This window comes from Pavona decussata, unplaced genomic scaffold (genome assembly GCF_977016875.1).
Source record: "Pavona decussata unplaced genomic scaffold, jaPavDecu1.1 SCAFFOLD_38, whole genome shotgun sequence".
Lineage (NCBI taxonomy): Eukaryota > Metazoa > Cnidaria > Anthozoa > Scleractinia > Agariciidae > Pavona > Pavona decussata.
In genome coordinates this window covers 5798689-5815330 of record NW_028145460.1, presented here as the reverse complement: position 1 = coordinate 5815330, position 16642 = coordinate 5798689, and the positions used below count along the sequence as shown (strand labels likewise).

The window sequence follows — 16642 nt, the reverse complement described above, 5'->3', positions numbered from 1 at the left end:
GCAAGAAAGCGTGATGGACCTTCTACAATAAGAAATCGCTTACCATACGGCGCGCGAGAATTTGAAATTTCCGATCATTTGTCGGTATATTCTTAAAAATAAAGTAATTTTCTGGTCCGCTAGTTATACAGCTTGTCATGGATATTTATTTATTTATATCAATCACTATTCACCTCCACTTTGGTGAATAATTGTTATTTATTTTTCGCCTGATCTTTCAGCCTTATTTACCAAATGTAGCCTGCTTGTTATGTAAATATAAACGCAAGCTCGAAAGCAAATAAGTTATGTAAATTAGCTACCGTTTATGAAGACGGTGACTGGTCAAAAAACATTAACAATGTGAAGGTGTCAAAAGCGATGGATAAGTTCAGCTGAGAAAGCTGTGAATACAATTGAAACCACGAAACCACTTATGCAAATTCAGCCGGACATGTAATATCTGTATGGTACAACAACCAGACATCGACTGCTTCGGCGAGTACAGAAGGATAATTGCAAGGAAACTCCCTCTTGATAGTTTACAGTAATGTCTTCGTCCTTTGTAGCCATCAATTAGCGAGACTGCATTACTGACTGCAACCTAGGCATTTGAGTTTGTCTCTGAAAGTCGCAATGAACATCGATTTTGTTCCGTCGCCGTTACAAACATCCCCCGTGAATGGTTTCCACTCGACAGATGGATTTGTTTTCGAGTTGGAGCCGTTACTGCGCAAAGCGAACAATCTGTTTGAAGCAGCAGCCAACGGACAAGTGGACGACATCCAGTCGTTTTTGTCGACGAAGGAAAATAAGGCGGACATTTTGGACCAGAATGGTGACGGCGCTCTTCATCACGCGGCGAGAATGAACCAAGTTCAAGTCATTGAGTTCATGTTAACTGCCGGTGCTACCGTCGATTTGTACAACAGAGATGGCTTCACGCCGCTTCACGTAGCTGCGAGGTAAATTTCGGATATAGATTTAGAAATTTCGTTTTATGTATTAATACTTAAGGAGGTGAAGTTTCTAGGACGAGCATTGTCCAGGAAGATGCGACACCGATGTCTTCTTCGCGGGGCTCCCACAGTAGCGACATCATGCAATGACTAAACGATGACCCCGATGAGAAGTCGGGCTGCATTCGCAGGTTGATTATGCGGTAGCGCGGTATGAAGTGTAAATACGGAAATTTAGTGTTGAATTTGGTGTAAGGCTAGGCACAAATTAGTCTTAGGAGCCAGTGAGCAGGTAACGGTATAATATTTACACCATTTCGCCACACGGAGCCTTACGTGAGTGACCGTAATTTATTCGCTTCTAGAATCCGGACGGTCTCAAAATTTAACAAAATTTCTTTGTTACGTTTGCTGTTTACGGTTTTTCGCTCGAATCGTTATGGCATAACTTGTTAGCGTCCAAACTGAAGTTGAATTCATGTCACAGCTTTAATTTATGTCATTTATTAATTATACCAAACAAAAGGTTGATAATTCTTTTCCAATGCAAAAACATCTTGTTAGGCGCCGTTCGAAAGACCAACTTTAGTTTGTCATCGTATCTTGTACATCTTTCTGTCATTTTAGCGTTTCGTTATTAGGTTTGAATACTTTTGAGTGAATTTGGATGGATTCGTCGGAGATTCTGTAGAATTATCGAGAAATCAAAGATGGCGGACCCTAGATGGAGGCTCTGTGTGACATAACTTCCACGTCAGATGTTGTCATCGTTCCATTTTGTTGACAGTCAAAACAACAGTTTTGGATGCAGCATGCACCCTACAAATTCCAATTTTAGAGCCGTTAATGCCACTTTTTAATTTACATATGGGGAATCTTTCCTTGCACTGGTTCAACAGCTAACAACCAAAACGAGCCAAGACGAAACAAGGGTTGAGAGAGAATCAATCCTCTCTTGAATTTCCTTATTACGTTACTCGGCTTTTCTCTTTATCACCAAATAGTATAATTTGAACCTGACTACTGCTCAGGAAGTGGCATGTGTAAACTTTGCATAAAACATGGCCTAGCTCGCCAATACCTGCTGTCTTTTAGCAATCCACGTCAAGTGTTCTTGACAAACAGATTGATTTATTGATGGAAGGATTTATTACAAAATTGACTTGAGTCACCTAAATCTTTGCTTGCACTGAGGAGTCAACTAATTTTGCAAATTTTAAAATAATGAATCAGTTGTATGAGGTTGACTCAGCACGATACGTAGAATTAATAACATTAATAGAAATTGACTTGAGCTTAACCAAGTCATCGCTTGCGGGAGTCAACCAATTTCGAAATATTGTATGAGGTTGGCTCAGCATGATAGGGAGAATTGCTTTTCAATGTTTTGGACCAAAACTGGAAGGTTAAGGAAGCTGAGGTCCAAGGTAACACAAAATTACGGCCTTAATAAGTCAATGCCGGGCAAAAATTAACTGAATCGACAACGTGTTTTCCTAAGGCATTATTTTGGACCAAACTTTGCGTTTTGTAGCTTTTTCCTTTACAATGCCGGATTACGGGATCTTGTTATTTCTTTATTTCTCACTGATGCTAGCTGCGAGAGGCAGATAGTCGGGACGCGCGCAGATTTCACGGGCGAAATCGGGACTTGAGATGTTCACAGGACGTGTCCCGATTTTCCCGTGAAATCTTTGCCCCGTCCCGACAAAATGAGCCCCTGTGTCTCCGAGGATTTGCCTGACACGGTAGAACGTCACTTCTGCACTTACAAGTCTGACTGAATGTTTACACGATATAGATGTGGCAACACAATTCGATGCCAGCGAGAATCAACTATGTGCTCTCAGCCAATGAGAACTGATAAAAATGTGTAATAAAAGTAGTGTCATCTCTTACAGATCGAATTCCCTAGAAGCCCTTGACTCTCTCCTGAAGAAAGGAGCGAAACCAAACACTACATCGAAGCACAGCTCTTGTACCACTCTTCACTTTGCAGCGCAGTTTGGCCACAGACAGATTGTCCAGCGACTGCTGAACGACAGAAACCTACTAATTGACGCAACTGACCAGCAAGGAATGACGGCTCTTCAGATGGCGATCAGTCGAGGATACGAGGAGATTTGTAAAGATCTCGTAAAGAAGGAAGCTAGTGTTACCATAACTACGGCAAAGGGTCAGAATTGCCTTCATCTAGCGGCAGCTAGTGGCAATCCGAACATTGTGTCATTGATTGTTCAGTCAGGTAAGCCAGTGAGGCAGTTAACCCACCGTCTAGTTTAGATTACGTTTGAAACATACAGTCCAAACCTCTTCTTCCATGTAGAGGAACCTTTATATAACTGAAAGGCAGCTCCCTCTTACAGAAAGTTAAACAAGCTCTTTAAAGGAATCTTGGCCTACTGGCGCCAAACATTTCCTTCTAGGTACTGAGCTGTAAGCATCGTATAGTCCGTGTGACAACATATAATGGAATATTGACAAAACAAATTTGAAATTTATATTCGAATTTGCATTGTCTAAAATATATAGTTGAAAATTTTTTCCAAAATGGGTATACATTCTCTTACATTTCAAAAAGTATAAGGATCACACCGAATACTCACGAGTTTGTGGGAATTCTAAATGTCGACTGTAACACGATTTAACACTCAGCTACCGTGCCGTTAAATCCATCCAGACCTGCTTTCGGCTTTAAAGTAGAGAAGATTGCTCTGAATCACTTCAGTTTTTGGCGTCTATTATACTAATGACCTTTTGGATCATTTTGTAAGTAAGTAGCTTGTTGGACCTTATGATCACGATGACGCCTTCTCCGTTCCTGTAGAACCTCACCAATGATTCTCTCACTAGGGGCAACGGGCAACCTGTACCGTTTCAAACGTCTCACATGGTTGGTCGAGAGAACAAAAGAACGAAAACCAGGACAATGGTCCTAGCCCTAAAAAAACAATGCAGCTCTAAATTATCAGGATCGAGTTTAAATAAAGCTTTTGAAAGGTGCAAGTCTACTGTTTCATCAGCTCACCTTTGGTCGTTTTGTCTTGGGAACTCTCTGTTACGACTACATCAAGAAGAAATATGACAAACATTTGTACAAATCTCATTTTCATCCTTTGTTCTGATTTTACTTCAGTCCTCAAGACGCATTTAGGTCACCCTGGTGACGTGATGAAATCAAATATGGATTTGCCAGAGTTTTACCGGTATATTAACCAGAAAGATGCTGGCCAGAACACCGCATTGCACATAGCTGTCCAGGCAGGAACCGAGACCACATGCCAGGTCCTTATACAGAGTGGGGCTGACGTTAACATACCGAATAAGAGCCTTCACACGCCTTTGCACGTAGCAGCAATTGGGAAGAATAGAGAGATCTTGGAATTTCTCATCAAACAAGGAGCAGAAACATCTTCCAAAGACTTCAAGCAGAAAACCCCTCTTCACGGGTACCGTAAATTTAAAGTATTGTGACTAAATAACAGAGTACACAACCTCCCACTGGTGAACACCCGTGAAACCACATTCAAGGTTCTACCTAAGAAAGGTGCCCGCTTATGGGAGGTTCAGTAATAAAGTTGTTTTACTTTATTTTATTTTATTTTATTTTATTTTATTTTATTTTATTTTATTTTATTTTATTTTATTTTATTTTATTTTATTTTATTTTATGTTATTTTTTTTTTGACTGAATTAATCGTACAAGTTATTTACTATGGTAGTTAAGTTTCTTATCTCTTTTCCAGAACTTACAGCGGTTACCAATAACACGCGACCTATCGCCTTCAAAAGACTCCGATAAAGTTGCGTTTTGGTGGACGTCAACCAAAGAAAAGCCGTTGAAATTGTTTTGAATTCTGAGAACATTTCAAGGCAACAGAACGAAGAAATTGACAGTTTTATCCGCTGACGGATGGTAAACTTTCTGAAAGTTGATTTCCAAAACAGGTTATCTAAAAAGTGCGCATTGTTTAGACGAAGCCATATTTCTTTACGAAACATTTGAAATATCGCTACACCTGACAATTAAATCAGCGATGCGTGCAAGTGAGCAAATTATCACGTGCAGTGAAAATCGAAATTTTTAATTAAAAAATACCTTTTATTTGCGCTGGAGAATCAATTTAAATAAAGTTTACCTTCTCTTAGCGAGGTAAAATTCTTAGTTTCTTGCAGGGTTACCTAGGAATCTTGTCAGAATTAAAAATAATTTCAACGGCTTTTCTTTGATTGACGTCCACCAAAACGCAACTTTATCCGACTCTTTTCAATGCTGTAGGTCGCGTGCCATTGGTAAACGCTGTAACAATGTCATGAGAATTTTCCTATAGTTAGACGATCGAAAAAATGTATCAAAATTCACAATACAAAATCGAATCATTAAGACTTGACTTGGCGCTCAACCACCGTCCTTCCAAAAAAGAAACAACATCATAATGATAAATTTATATTCTCTGCAAGAACGGAACGTGTCTGAAGAGTAAAATCAATACGCAAGGCGAAATAACAACATGACGGCGGAAAGACAAGGGCGCTCTGTAATTTGTTCATATTCCCAAGGATAATAGCCTGCGGAGGCAGACGTAGTTTCCGGGAGAAGCAACAGCCGGAAATTAATACGTCTGGTTACTTTGCATTTATGTAACCCGAGGCAATTAAGATAAGTCCATCGCCAGGTCATAACGAACATGTTCGTTTTTTCCTGTTCCTTTTAAACTAAAAAGGCAGAACTAACGGTCAATATTTTACAGAATATGTCAAATTCGATGTTCTGTCGAGGCATGCATGGCTAGATTTTCTAATCGTAACCTTGGCTACTAAACTTGTCCTTTAGTAGTCTAGTTGCAGAAGCCGCACCTTTTAAGTTGTTTGCCGTTTTTTCAAGAGACAATAAATGAATTTCTGAAATGCACACACTTGAACCAGCTGCTTGAATTAATTTCCTTGCACTTGATCCAATTACGATTTTCCGTCGATACTGGAAAGTATCCATTACAACAAATGATTGAAAATTATCTACCGAATTTAATCAATAACTAGTAAATTGGTTAAAAACGCTATTATATTTTGATCAAGCGAACCAATATTACACGTTGTTCGTGACATAATGTTAATCAGAATTCTTAATTTCACTAGATATTTATGCATGTATTTACGCATGTATTTGCACGAGCAATGTCAGATACACACTTCTTTTACGTTTTATTATAATATTTATACGTTCTTTTAAACAAATTAAAAGCTTCACGTTCACTTAAGAATTTATTAGAGAGATTTAGCACCACGTTTACGGCAAACGGCAAACGTGAGATTCGCATTGTTTTCTTGAAAATATGAGTACGTAGATGAAAATAGTACGAGATAATTCTGGCCTTTGATTCTAACGCAAAACTACTCAATTTTTCTGAAAAAAAACTGAAAACAGCGAGCGACAAATGAAGGATAAACATGGTCACGTGGTCATTTCTGCCGTTTACGTGGTGCTTAATTAATCTCTCTATTGATATGGTAGATCCGTAGAGGGTATCTTCCTTGCAAGAAATCCAGACATGTTAACACTAACTTGAACCTTGATCGGTTAGAGATACAGGGGATATAATGGGCTTAGTCTCTAAAGAAACTGTGGCGCTGCACCGGTGAGGAGTGCAAACCAATGTTTGGTTTATCAGCAGAGTTGATAACTAAAGGTAAATTAGCCACAGTAAAGAGATTCGAGTGCTGACGTTTCGAGCGTTAGCCCTTCGTCAGAGCGAATCAATTTGCTCTGAAAAAGGAATTTACCTTTATCAAGACAGGATGAAGCTCTTGCCTTTATTTATCATGACAAACCAAACATATGATCTAAAAATTACAATTTTTTTCACCCATTGTAGTGCGGCATCCTTTGGAACCCCAGAATGCCTTGAAATTCTACTGAGGAACTGTGCAGCAGTGGACTCTAAGGACGCCAATGGATTGACACCTTTTCTATGTGCCGTAGCCGCTGGCCAGACAAAAAGTGCCCAGTTACTTCTGGATTCCGGAGCTGACATCATGGCTCGTGATAAATGCCAGCGTTCCTGTATTCACCTGGCTGTAGAAAACGAAAAAGAGATCGTGCTAAGAATGTTGCTGGAGAAGTCTGGGTTGGGACTTGCCAATGTCCCAGATGTGCATGAAAGGGTGCCTCTTCACTACGCAGCTTCATCTTCTAACATACGGGTAAGACAGATTTGTCTGGTTTGTTGATATTTTAACACGTTTACAGCGCAAGGATTCCAATGTATTGAAAGAAAGGCGCTTGATCATGAGTAGCTATTATTTTCATCAACCTGTGGTTACCCTGGTTTCTGTTTCCGGTTAAAGTACGTCTACACGACAGCAGCTTTTACATCTAAAAATGATACATTTTCCCATTTCACTGACATCTTAAGCCAACCGTATTCCACGCACATTTAACAATGTTTATAAATATGTTCTGAAATGCAACTGCAACCTCCTTCAAAAGATAGAATTGTGATGGATTTCTTCTTTTATAGGATCAAACCGATCTACTAAGAGATCTTAATGTTAAAACTAAGACAACACTGTCTTTGACCGCTATGTTTTCTTTAACACTTCTAGATCCTTGACGTTTTGTTACAAAAGAAAGCAAACTGCTTGCTTAAAGATGGTGCTGGAAAAACGCCACTACACATAGCCGCAGAATCTGGAAAGGAGCGCCATGTTGAAGCTCTTGTCAAAGCATCCCTCGCATCTGTATCTCAAAAGGATCCTGATGATCGAACACCGCTGCATTTCGCGGCATTGAATGGAAGAGGGTAAGTCACAGTATGCTATAAACGTATCGCGCAGACAAAGAATAATGAAAGTTGATGAATCAAGAGTCATTCAGGCCATGTTGATGAAGAGTTGTTATTATTTATTTATGTACAATGATGCGACACTGCATGTCATGTATAACAAACATTATTAACAGACGGGTTACTAAGGACAATCTACGGAGTTGCCATAAACTTGTTGTATCGCGCTTCGAAACATACTACATGAAAAATTTAGTTGCACACAGGGGATCCATTGTTTGGAAAGCTTTTCAAAATGCTAACACCACAGGAGGGTATGCAAGGAAAGTTCGAAGAACGCACGCCCTGAAGGACCTTGACTTTTAGATGAATCCCCTCAAAGATTTCGAGAGAGGAATTACATTTTTATTGCCACTAGACTGTTATTAGTATTAGCATATTATTTTTTAGTATTACTTTAGTATGAAAATCGTAGTTTTTATTAAGTTTTTAGACGACCCCGCAAGCTATAACTTTATGATGTATGGTATGGTATGGTATGGTATGGTATGGCATGGTATGGTATGGTATGGTATGGTATGGTATGGTATGGTATGGTATGGTATGGTATGGTATGGTATGGTATGGTATGTATACAGTCAGGATACAGTCAACTCCCTTTATCACCGGAGGTAGGCAACAATTTCTAAAGCCACAATTATATCCTAACGCCGCGAGACCAGTTTTGGAAAAAATCCAATGTATGGCACACGTCAAAGGACTAAACTGATCATAACAATATTAGAGGACGAAAACAACTGTTTCACCTTATTATTGCAACAGGAGAATTTGTTCCATTCTTATCCAAATGGGCGCTGAAGTTGACAGTCTTGACGTTTACGGCTGGACCCCCCTTTTGTTTGCCGCCAAAAATGGCTCAGCTGGCTTGATCCGAATGTTCCTTGAAATAAAGGCAAATGTAGACCATGCGGACCAAACCGGAAACACTGCACTGCTGATAGCAGCGGCGAGAGGCCACGTGGATGCTGTGAATATCCTTCTAGATCGGCAAGCAAGCTTAAACCCCGAAAACAATGGATTGAATTGTCTCGATGTAGCTATTGAAAATCAGCAGGAGGCAGTTGTCATGGCAATCATTAAAAATTCAAGGTAACGAATCAAGTTAGGGCACGTGAAATCGTTCTTATCATGTACATTCATTAATAAAATTCGCGAATTAAGGGAGGTACCTTCTAATACAGAGGTACTTTTGCGCTGTTTATGGCTATGTGGGGGAAGAGTATCTCTTAGCAAGTATTTCTGGAATGCAAAAATGAAATTGCAGGGGGGTACTCACGCATTTTCAGAAATAATTAAGCTTCAGTGTGGACAAAGATGCTATATATTATCATTAAATTCTCAGCCTCGGATATTGCATTTCCAGCGTTCTGATTGGTTCACTAAATTCCGGTTATCAGCTCATATACCGTAGTTTGACCTTATATAGAAAACGATAACTCCAGGTGTCGCTAAGCTAATTTTTTTTTTTCGGCGAGAAGCGAAAGTTTCTTCGGAAAAATAAAGGAAAAAAAAAAGAAAACAAAGAAATATCAGACAATTCCACCTCAATATAACAACAACAAAAACCACAAAGTTCGATATGACACTATTTACTGGTACGTATCTCTGAAGTTTCCTTTAAAATCTTTAAAATTGCAAGATTTTACGATTTAGATCTCATAACAACAACAACAAGAATAACAACCGGTCACCTTCAAAAATTTCAGGATGGCTTGCAAATCCTGGTGGTAAGAGGTTAAAACCGATCGAAGAAATTTCTCAGGAAGAGCTTTATGCCTGCCTTTATTTTTTTACGCATTTACGAGGACTTCAGGAAAAGTTCATATATGAAATCCGTACGAGCGGCAGCCATAATGTTCGTTTCCGTCGCTCGGCACCACTCAGCAAAACATTTGCACAAATGTGCACAGCTCTTACGCTTCTCGATAAGCTTGAGTATTAAAAACTTGCACTGAATGCTTGTCTCAGTGAGGATGTACCTCGTACAACTGGACTTGCCTGAAGTGTTTTAAAACGTCTGCGAGGAATTCATTTCAGCATAAAAAAAGCCGTCCTTCGCTCGACACCACACAGCAAAACATTTGCTCAAATGTGCACAACTATTACGCTTCTCGATCAGCTAGAACTTCAAAAGCACTTGAATGCTTGTCTCAGAAAGGTTGTAACTCGTACATTTAAACGTTTCTTGAATTTGAGATGTCCGACTGTGTCCGATCTTCTTCGCTTTCGATTTTTCATTCAACTCCGTTTGCAAAGAGCTGCGCGTCTCATGTGGTCATCAGACCTTTCGCACGCTTTGGTCGGAAGTTGCCTCAACATCCGGTCGTTTTAATTTGAAAGAAATTTTTACTTAAAATAAAATTCAGTAAACTTCAACAGCGATATCCAAACATGGAGAATTTAATAAAACAATTATTCCATTCACGCTTGTTGGATATCCAACGCGCGCTCATGGAATAATTGTTAATTATATTGTTTCTTTTTGGATTTCTAAGATCTTCTTTTACCGCATAGTCTTAAGCTGCGCAAAAATACCTTTGAATTACTAGGCACCCTCATATTTTCGAACCATTAAATGCGCAGAACGTATGCGCAGTAGCAAATGGTAGCCTCCTTGAGCCCACTCCTTTATTATCTCTGTTGAACCTTTATTAGACGCTTTGCTTGATAAAGCAGCCTTTAAAAGACTACATTTTCAACATTCGGCATCGCTCATTATTATATATGTTGCTCTCTATAACAGATGGAGAGACATCTTGTCAGCAAAAAGCCCGGATGGTGAGAACCGCATGGGAAAGCTAATTCATCGATTCCCGGGTGCTGCTAAAGCAGTCATGGATCGCTGTATCCAGCGGTCACTAGCTCAGCAATCTATCACGTACGATTTTTGCCTGCTTGATCCAGGCCCCGACGATCAAAGCGGACAGGGCCATGAGCCTTTCTTCGGGTTGATGGAGATGGTAACTCACAAACAGAAAGACCTCCTGGTGCATGACCTCTGCAGAAAACTGCTCAAGATCAAATGGCGCACATACGGATGGTTTGTTTTCTGGACAAACCTTGCCTTATATGCAGTTTTCCTATTCGTCATAACGTATTTCATGTTGACGCAACGGAAGCAGATTGTACTTCCAAAGAGCGTTGTCGTTGGGGACGATTTTGACGACATTTTCGAGAAAACAGATTCATTCAACAAAGTGAGCCCTTATCTTATCCTCATCTTTGCTTCACTTCACCTGGCTAAAGAATTCTGTCAAATAGGCGTTCAACGAATGGAATACTTCAAACATTTAACAAACTTAATGGAATGGGCCCTTTACGTGACAACTATAGTCTTCATTCTTCCCTACACCTCTTCTAGTCTGACGAGTCTCCAAGGCGATCCCCGAGTTACCTGGCAAATAGGAACAGTTGCCATCTTCCTGGGCTACATGAACTTAATCCTGTTCATGCAAACCTTGGATCATGTCGGTATCTACGTCACTATGTTTTTTCAAGTGGCAAAAACAGTGTTCCGGGCTATCAGTTGTTTCGCCCTGTTTGCTTTAGGCTTCTCTGTAGTTTTCTTCATACTGTTTAAGGAACAGGTAAGTACGGCCTTCATAACGGATAATTAGCAGCCAAGGATGCAAAACCCTCCCACACCCCCCTCGCTTAGTCAAAGAATGCAGATAGTTCTTTTTCAAACCTCTGCGAAAGATGACGGCGGCAAGAATGCTCGGTCAAATTCATGCTTAAAAACAAAATGAAAGGAGAATTAAAATTTCAATCACCAGACTCAGAAGTTTAGCGCAACTCTGTTATTGTTTTATAATTATTCTTGTTGTTATGTCTTTCTTTACTAGTCCCCTTTTCTCCAGTAGTCCTCCACGATCCTCTTGTTTATACGATGCTTTGCCATTGCTAACACTTCCGTTTAACGTCATTTCATTGAATTGCATTGCACATTCCTACTGTGCATAATTTATTGCGTCATTGGCATGAGCACGTTGGAAAAATGACGTGTTTTGCTTGATGCAATGCTCACTCAATTAATAAATAGTTATTTTCTCCTAAACGAGCATGGTTACCTATATTTTTTACCTCGTTTTTTAAATTTTGTTATTATCCTCTTTAAAAATTGATAACAGAAAAATGAGCCATCGCCAGAGAGACGAGCTTACCTTATAATATCTAGTAGTAGACAATCACAGGACGTTTGAGAAAAATGTCATAACAACTTTTATTTCGCGAGAACAACCTAATAACTGTTCTTCAGTCACTAATAGATTGAGGGTTGAGCTGATCTATATGCCTCTTCATAGATATGACCTTTTCCTTACATATTGGGGGCTTTTAGCCATTGTGAATGGCTGGATTCTTTCCAGGCATGAAAAAAAGGTTCGCTTTCTCGTTTCTTAGGACGCCTTCAGTTCTTTTGAAATGGCGCTAATGCAGGTGCTGAAGATGACTCTTGGCGAGCTTGATTATAACACTGTGATGGTGGACAGTTTGAATGCAACGAATCCAGAAACGAAGGCTCCCCTACTTCCTTATCAGGAATCGTCGATCATTTTCATGGGTCTCTTCATATTTGCCATGCCAATTATTTTGACGAACCTTCTGGTAAGTGAACGGATAACTAAATTGTTTAATTATGCACTAAACCAAAAATATAAAAAGACTGACGTGCTGGGGCGTTTCGGTGTAAAATGACAATGGAAACTAAATCAGATAAATTACTGTCCAAGTCATATTCTTTCGATCTACTTCCAAGGTAATTATTTATCATGCCAGCGTGCTAAGTTATGAAAATAACTTAGCGCGGATAGAATCTTATTGCACGTTCGGGAAAGTCGGCTTCCGTTCAAAAGCATTCCGCAAAAAAAGGGACAATTGATGACATGATGGTAAGTAACAGATATCAGTTTATCCTCTGTCAACTTCAAACTTAAAGGGAAACTGTTATGATCGGCTTATGCATGAGTTTTACATCCAAAGTTGAAAAACTTTACTCCCAATGTTTTCAAGTTTGATTCGCCTAATTTTAAAAGACGTCCCCATGCGAAAAAATAACCATGGTTCAAGCAAAAAGGCGGGAAAACTCGGTGGGGAGCGGTTTGCGTAAGAGGTCGAGCTAAGACGTGGCTGGAAAAGATGTCTTAAGAGGATATTTAGGACAGAAATTATATTTTAGTCTTGCTTTGCCTATAGCATTTCTTGTCAGATTATTTCCCGGACCTAGCGGATAATTTGTGACCAACGTTCGACGCTACATGCGCTGTTTCGGAGAAATGCTACGCGATGAATGAGGAGTTTCTCCTCGTTGGCCCTCTTCCGACTTCACAATCCTTCACAGTTTTTAAGCCATTTATTGTGGTCAAGAAACAGCTCAGTGCTTTGCATGTCAATCCGTGCCAGTGTCCCTTTAAGGTCGTGTGAAGTGGTTCTAACTTGATAGCTTTACCGTCTTTTTCTTTTTTGCACAAAAAACAGTTATTCCAAGTGCGCGCGTTGGGTATGATAGACTGCAAACAAAGCGCATAGCGCTCACCCAGTGGTTATGATCATGTTATATCAAACAAGCGTGAGTGTAATAACTGTTTTATTAAAAAAAAAAAAAAAAAAAAAAGAAGAACAGGATATGTGACTAGTTGCAGACGTTATCATTTTTCAAAGATGACGAGGAAACAATTTAAAGGTCTTTCTTTCTCAGTCCGACTTGAAAATATTTGTTGCACTGCAAGAGATTTTCTGAATCAGGTCGATTTTCATTTCACAAATCGGTCCTAAATCGGGTGTCAGCATGTGCCTTTTTCATAAATGGTGGCCGATTTATTATTCTTTCTTAATATACGTTAATTAGTCGTTTTTACCTCATTTTAGAGTAAAGATTCTGTTGAAGTTTTGCACACACTAACGAGGTTAGTAAGGCTAATTTTCATAGGAATAAAAGACTAATAATTGGCCGCCATTTATGAAAAAGCTTTGTACACTTACGATTCGATCTCTGCAACAGTCGGATTAAGAAATCTTAGAGTGTAAACCAACCTTTGGTAATCAGTGAATTAAGAAACATCCTTTAACTTTATGAATGTCTTTTACAGGTTGGTTTAGCAGTTGGCGACATAGAATCAGTTCAGAGACACGCATTTCTGAGTAACAAGGGGAAAATCATTAACTTCGTCGTCGGAATCGAACGAAACTTTCCAAAATGCATCACCCGCCGTTTGCACAGGCCTCAGATGGTAGTAACTGGGCGAAGAGTGGCAAAAAAAATTTCTCCACAGTAAGTATTTTATAGTACCATAGAAAAGACCAGTAAACATTTGACAATGTTGTAAAGTAAGAAAGGAAAAATGTAAATTGGGGAGAAGTCATGAAAATAATAAGTGCGTAGTAGATAACCCAGATCCCCGTAACTTCATCGTGGCGAATCTGAAAGAATGCAATCCTTAAATTAATAGTAACTTTCCAGAACAAATTAAAAATACAGCTGGCTGATGTTAAATTACAGCAAATTGTTAAATTGCCTCTGCAGTGAGTTTGTTCCAGAGAACTGATCTTCTATTGCCTACTTAAGCTTGGGAGTATGAACAAATCAAATATTGTTGACGACGGTTTTGTATATTAAGAATGCGTTCGATTGGCCGTATGTGAGCAACGTTATGCAGATATGTCATTGTATAGTGACCTGAAATGAGAATGGTAGAGGCTATTAGGTTCATCATTATTCCGAAAAAGTTATCGAACGCGAGTAGGGTAACGTATCTCTCGCGCCAAAGTCATCCAATAATCACTTGATCTTACTTTGTAGATAAGAGTTTTTCAGGAAGACCATTTCCTCAATAGCCCCAGACAAAGCCAAAATAATCAAGGTAGGATCAGTCGTAAGGCCGTAGACGCTGAAACGTATATAACGTTTTTTATCTTTCTTCTCCGAAACAGGAAGTATGCCTTTGAAGACAAAGATCTCGACGATGAAGACATTAAATCGGAAATAAAAGAAGATGAAGAGAGGCTGGAGGTCCTCACTAAGGAAATGATGAAGACCAAGCAACGTCAGGCGTCAATCATGGACGCCATGCATGAGCAAATGAATATCCTGCTAGCTGTGGCTGCCAGAGTTGGGGTTGATACTCAACATAGTGATGCTGAGGATGCCTCGAGGAATGTCAGCCTGTAGCCTTTGTAGAATCCAATATTTCGGATGGCAAATCCTTCTTCTACAAGATCGTTGACAAACACAGTGAGCATGAAGTCTTAATTTTTTTCCCGTTGTGCTCCTCACGTGACCATCGGCAGCCGATTCAAAGGCAAACGCTCGAGAAGTGAAACTTTAGTTTGAACAGGGTCAATAGTTTTTTATATTTTGTGCGAGTTGTAAACTTTAGCAAGTAATACGATTATCAACCATTAAACCAGTCGAAGCTACAAGTATTCGATTTTTGTTTGTTAGTGGTCTCTTCGTATCTCTTCAGTTCTGTGTCGACATCAAGCTCCATTTGGACGCGCAAAAATATCGGCACGCATCCCCAAATTTCGGTAGTGTGCCCAAATTACTCGCGCCGAATCTCGACAACCTTAAAATCTCGGGCATCGGTGAAGTCTCATCCTCGGAGACCCTAGGGCATTAAGTGGGTAAAAGGGATCTTCGTGGGCGAAAGTTTACTATAAGAAAGGGAGAGACCCTGGGCAATTACTCTTACCGAACCAGTTGCAGAAACAACCTAAGGAGTGACGCATTGAAGTTCACATAGATTTTCACCATCGGCTTGGAACACACTGCATAGAATTTCTTCAAAACATATAGTTTTGGGATACAAAGATATCCTTTCTTCTACTAGTAGAAGTGGGCGAAAGTTTACTATAAGAACGGGAGAGCCCCCGGGCAAATACTATTACCGCACCAGTTGCAGAAGCATTTGAATTTCCCGCTTTTGATTGGTCAGAAAATAATTAGCGAAGAGGACTAGCCGGGCGACTCTGAAGTTCACATAGATTTTCACCATCGGCTTGGAACACTCTGCCTTGAGTTTGGGGATACAAAGACATCCTTTCTTCTACTAGTAGATATTACTCAAAAGTAGTTGATATCCTTTAAGTGTCATTGTCTGAGAAAGTGTTCCAGGGGCCAAAACTTGTGGTCAACCGATTTGGTTGAAACTTGGCACAGAAGTTGGTTGCCATGAGATATTTAAAAAGCCAATTTGGCTCACTTCTCTGACTTTAAGTTTTAGAGTTTCGGGGGGGGTCTCATTTTTTGCCCTTTGAGCACAAAAAATCCAGCCTTTCAGGGGTCATTTTGAAAGTGCCATAAAACCCAACTGGTAAATTGTGCTGCCAAATGAATTTGACCATGAATATTACTATAATAGAGCTTTCATTTCATGCATGCAACATTGCCCTCAAGGTATTGGACAGAGAGGAGCCTGGGGCTAGAGTTAAGCCAAAATTAATGTCAAAATTACAACTCAAAATTGCTATTTTTCAAAAAATCAATGTATCTACCTGCCTTCTTGCATAACATCCGTACCTAAACCGTTATTTACTTTAGTGACCCAACTATCAAAATCAGTTGAGAAAAATTTGGCTTATCACGGTTTGTTGAATTTTTTTCACAGACACTCCATGCCTCTATAAGGTCATGCAAAATGGAATTTTCAGCATAATTCACGCCATAAACAAACCAAATTGTTGACATGAAGCCCTTATTCTGTATTTGATCAATGAAAATGAATTGCTAAAGCCAAATCAGTTTTTTTGTTTAGAAATACTCTGATTCTTACCTTACAATTGCTCTTAAAGGCCTTTGATTAGCACAACAAATACCCTGATTTAGCAAAACAATGTTTAGTTTGTACTTTGAAAACCTAGTACCCA

At 39.5% G+C, this 16642-nt stretch overlaps 1 protein-coding gene across 1 annotated transcript; it reads left to right on the top strand.

Moving 5' to 3' along the window:
* Nucleotides 1-230: 230 nt before the first annotated feature.
* LOC146483816 (transient receptor potential cation channel subfamily A member 1-like) lies at nucleotides 231-15199 on the top strand. The gene is made up of 10 exons (XM_085105985.1): nucleotides 231-944; nucleotides 2840-3183; nucleotides 4075-4387; nucleotides 6812-7139; nucleotides 7542-7738; nucleotides 8543-8869; nucleotides 10524-11367; nucleotides 12182-12385; nucleotides 13867-14048; nucleotides 14708-15199. The coding sequence occupies exons 1-10, from the start codon at nucleotides 616-618 to the stop codon at nucleotides 14943-14945; spliced, it is 3306 nt and encodes a 1101-aa protein (XP_084962111.1). The 5' UTR covers nucleotides 231-615; the 3' UTR covers nucleotides 14946-15199.
* Nucleotides 15200-16642: the final 1443 nt, after the last annotated feature.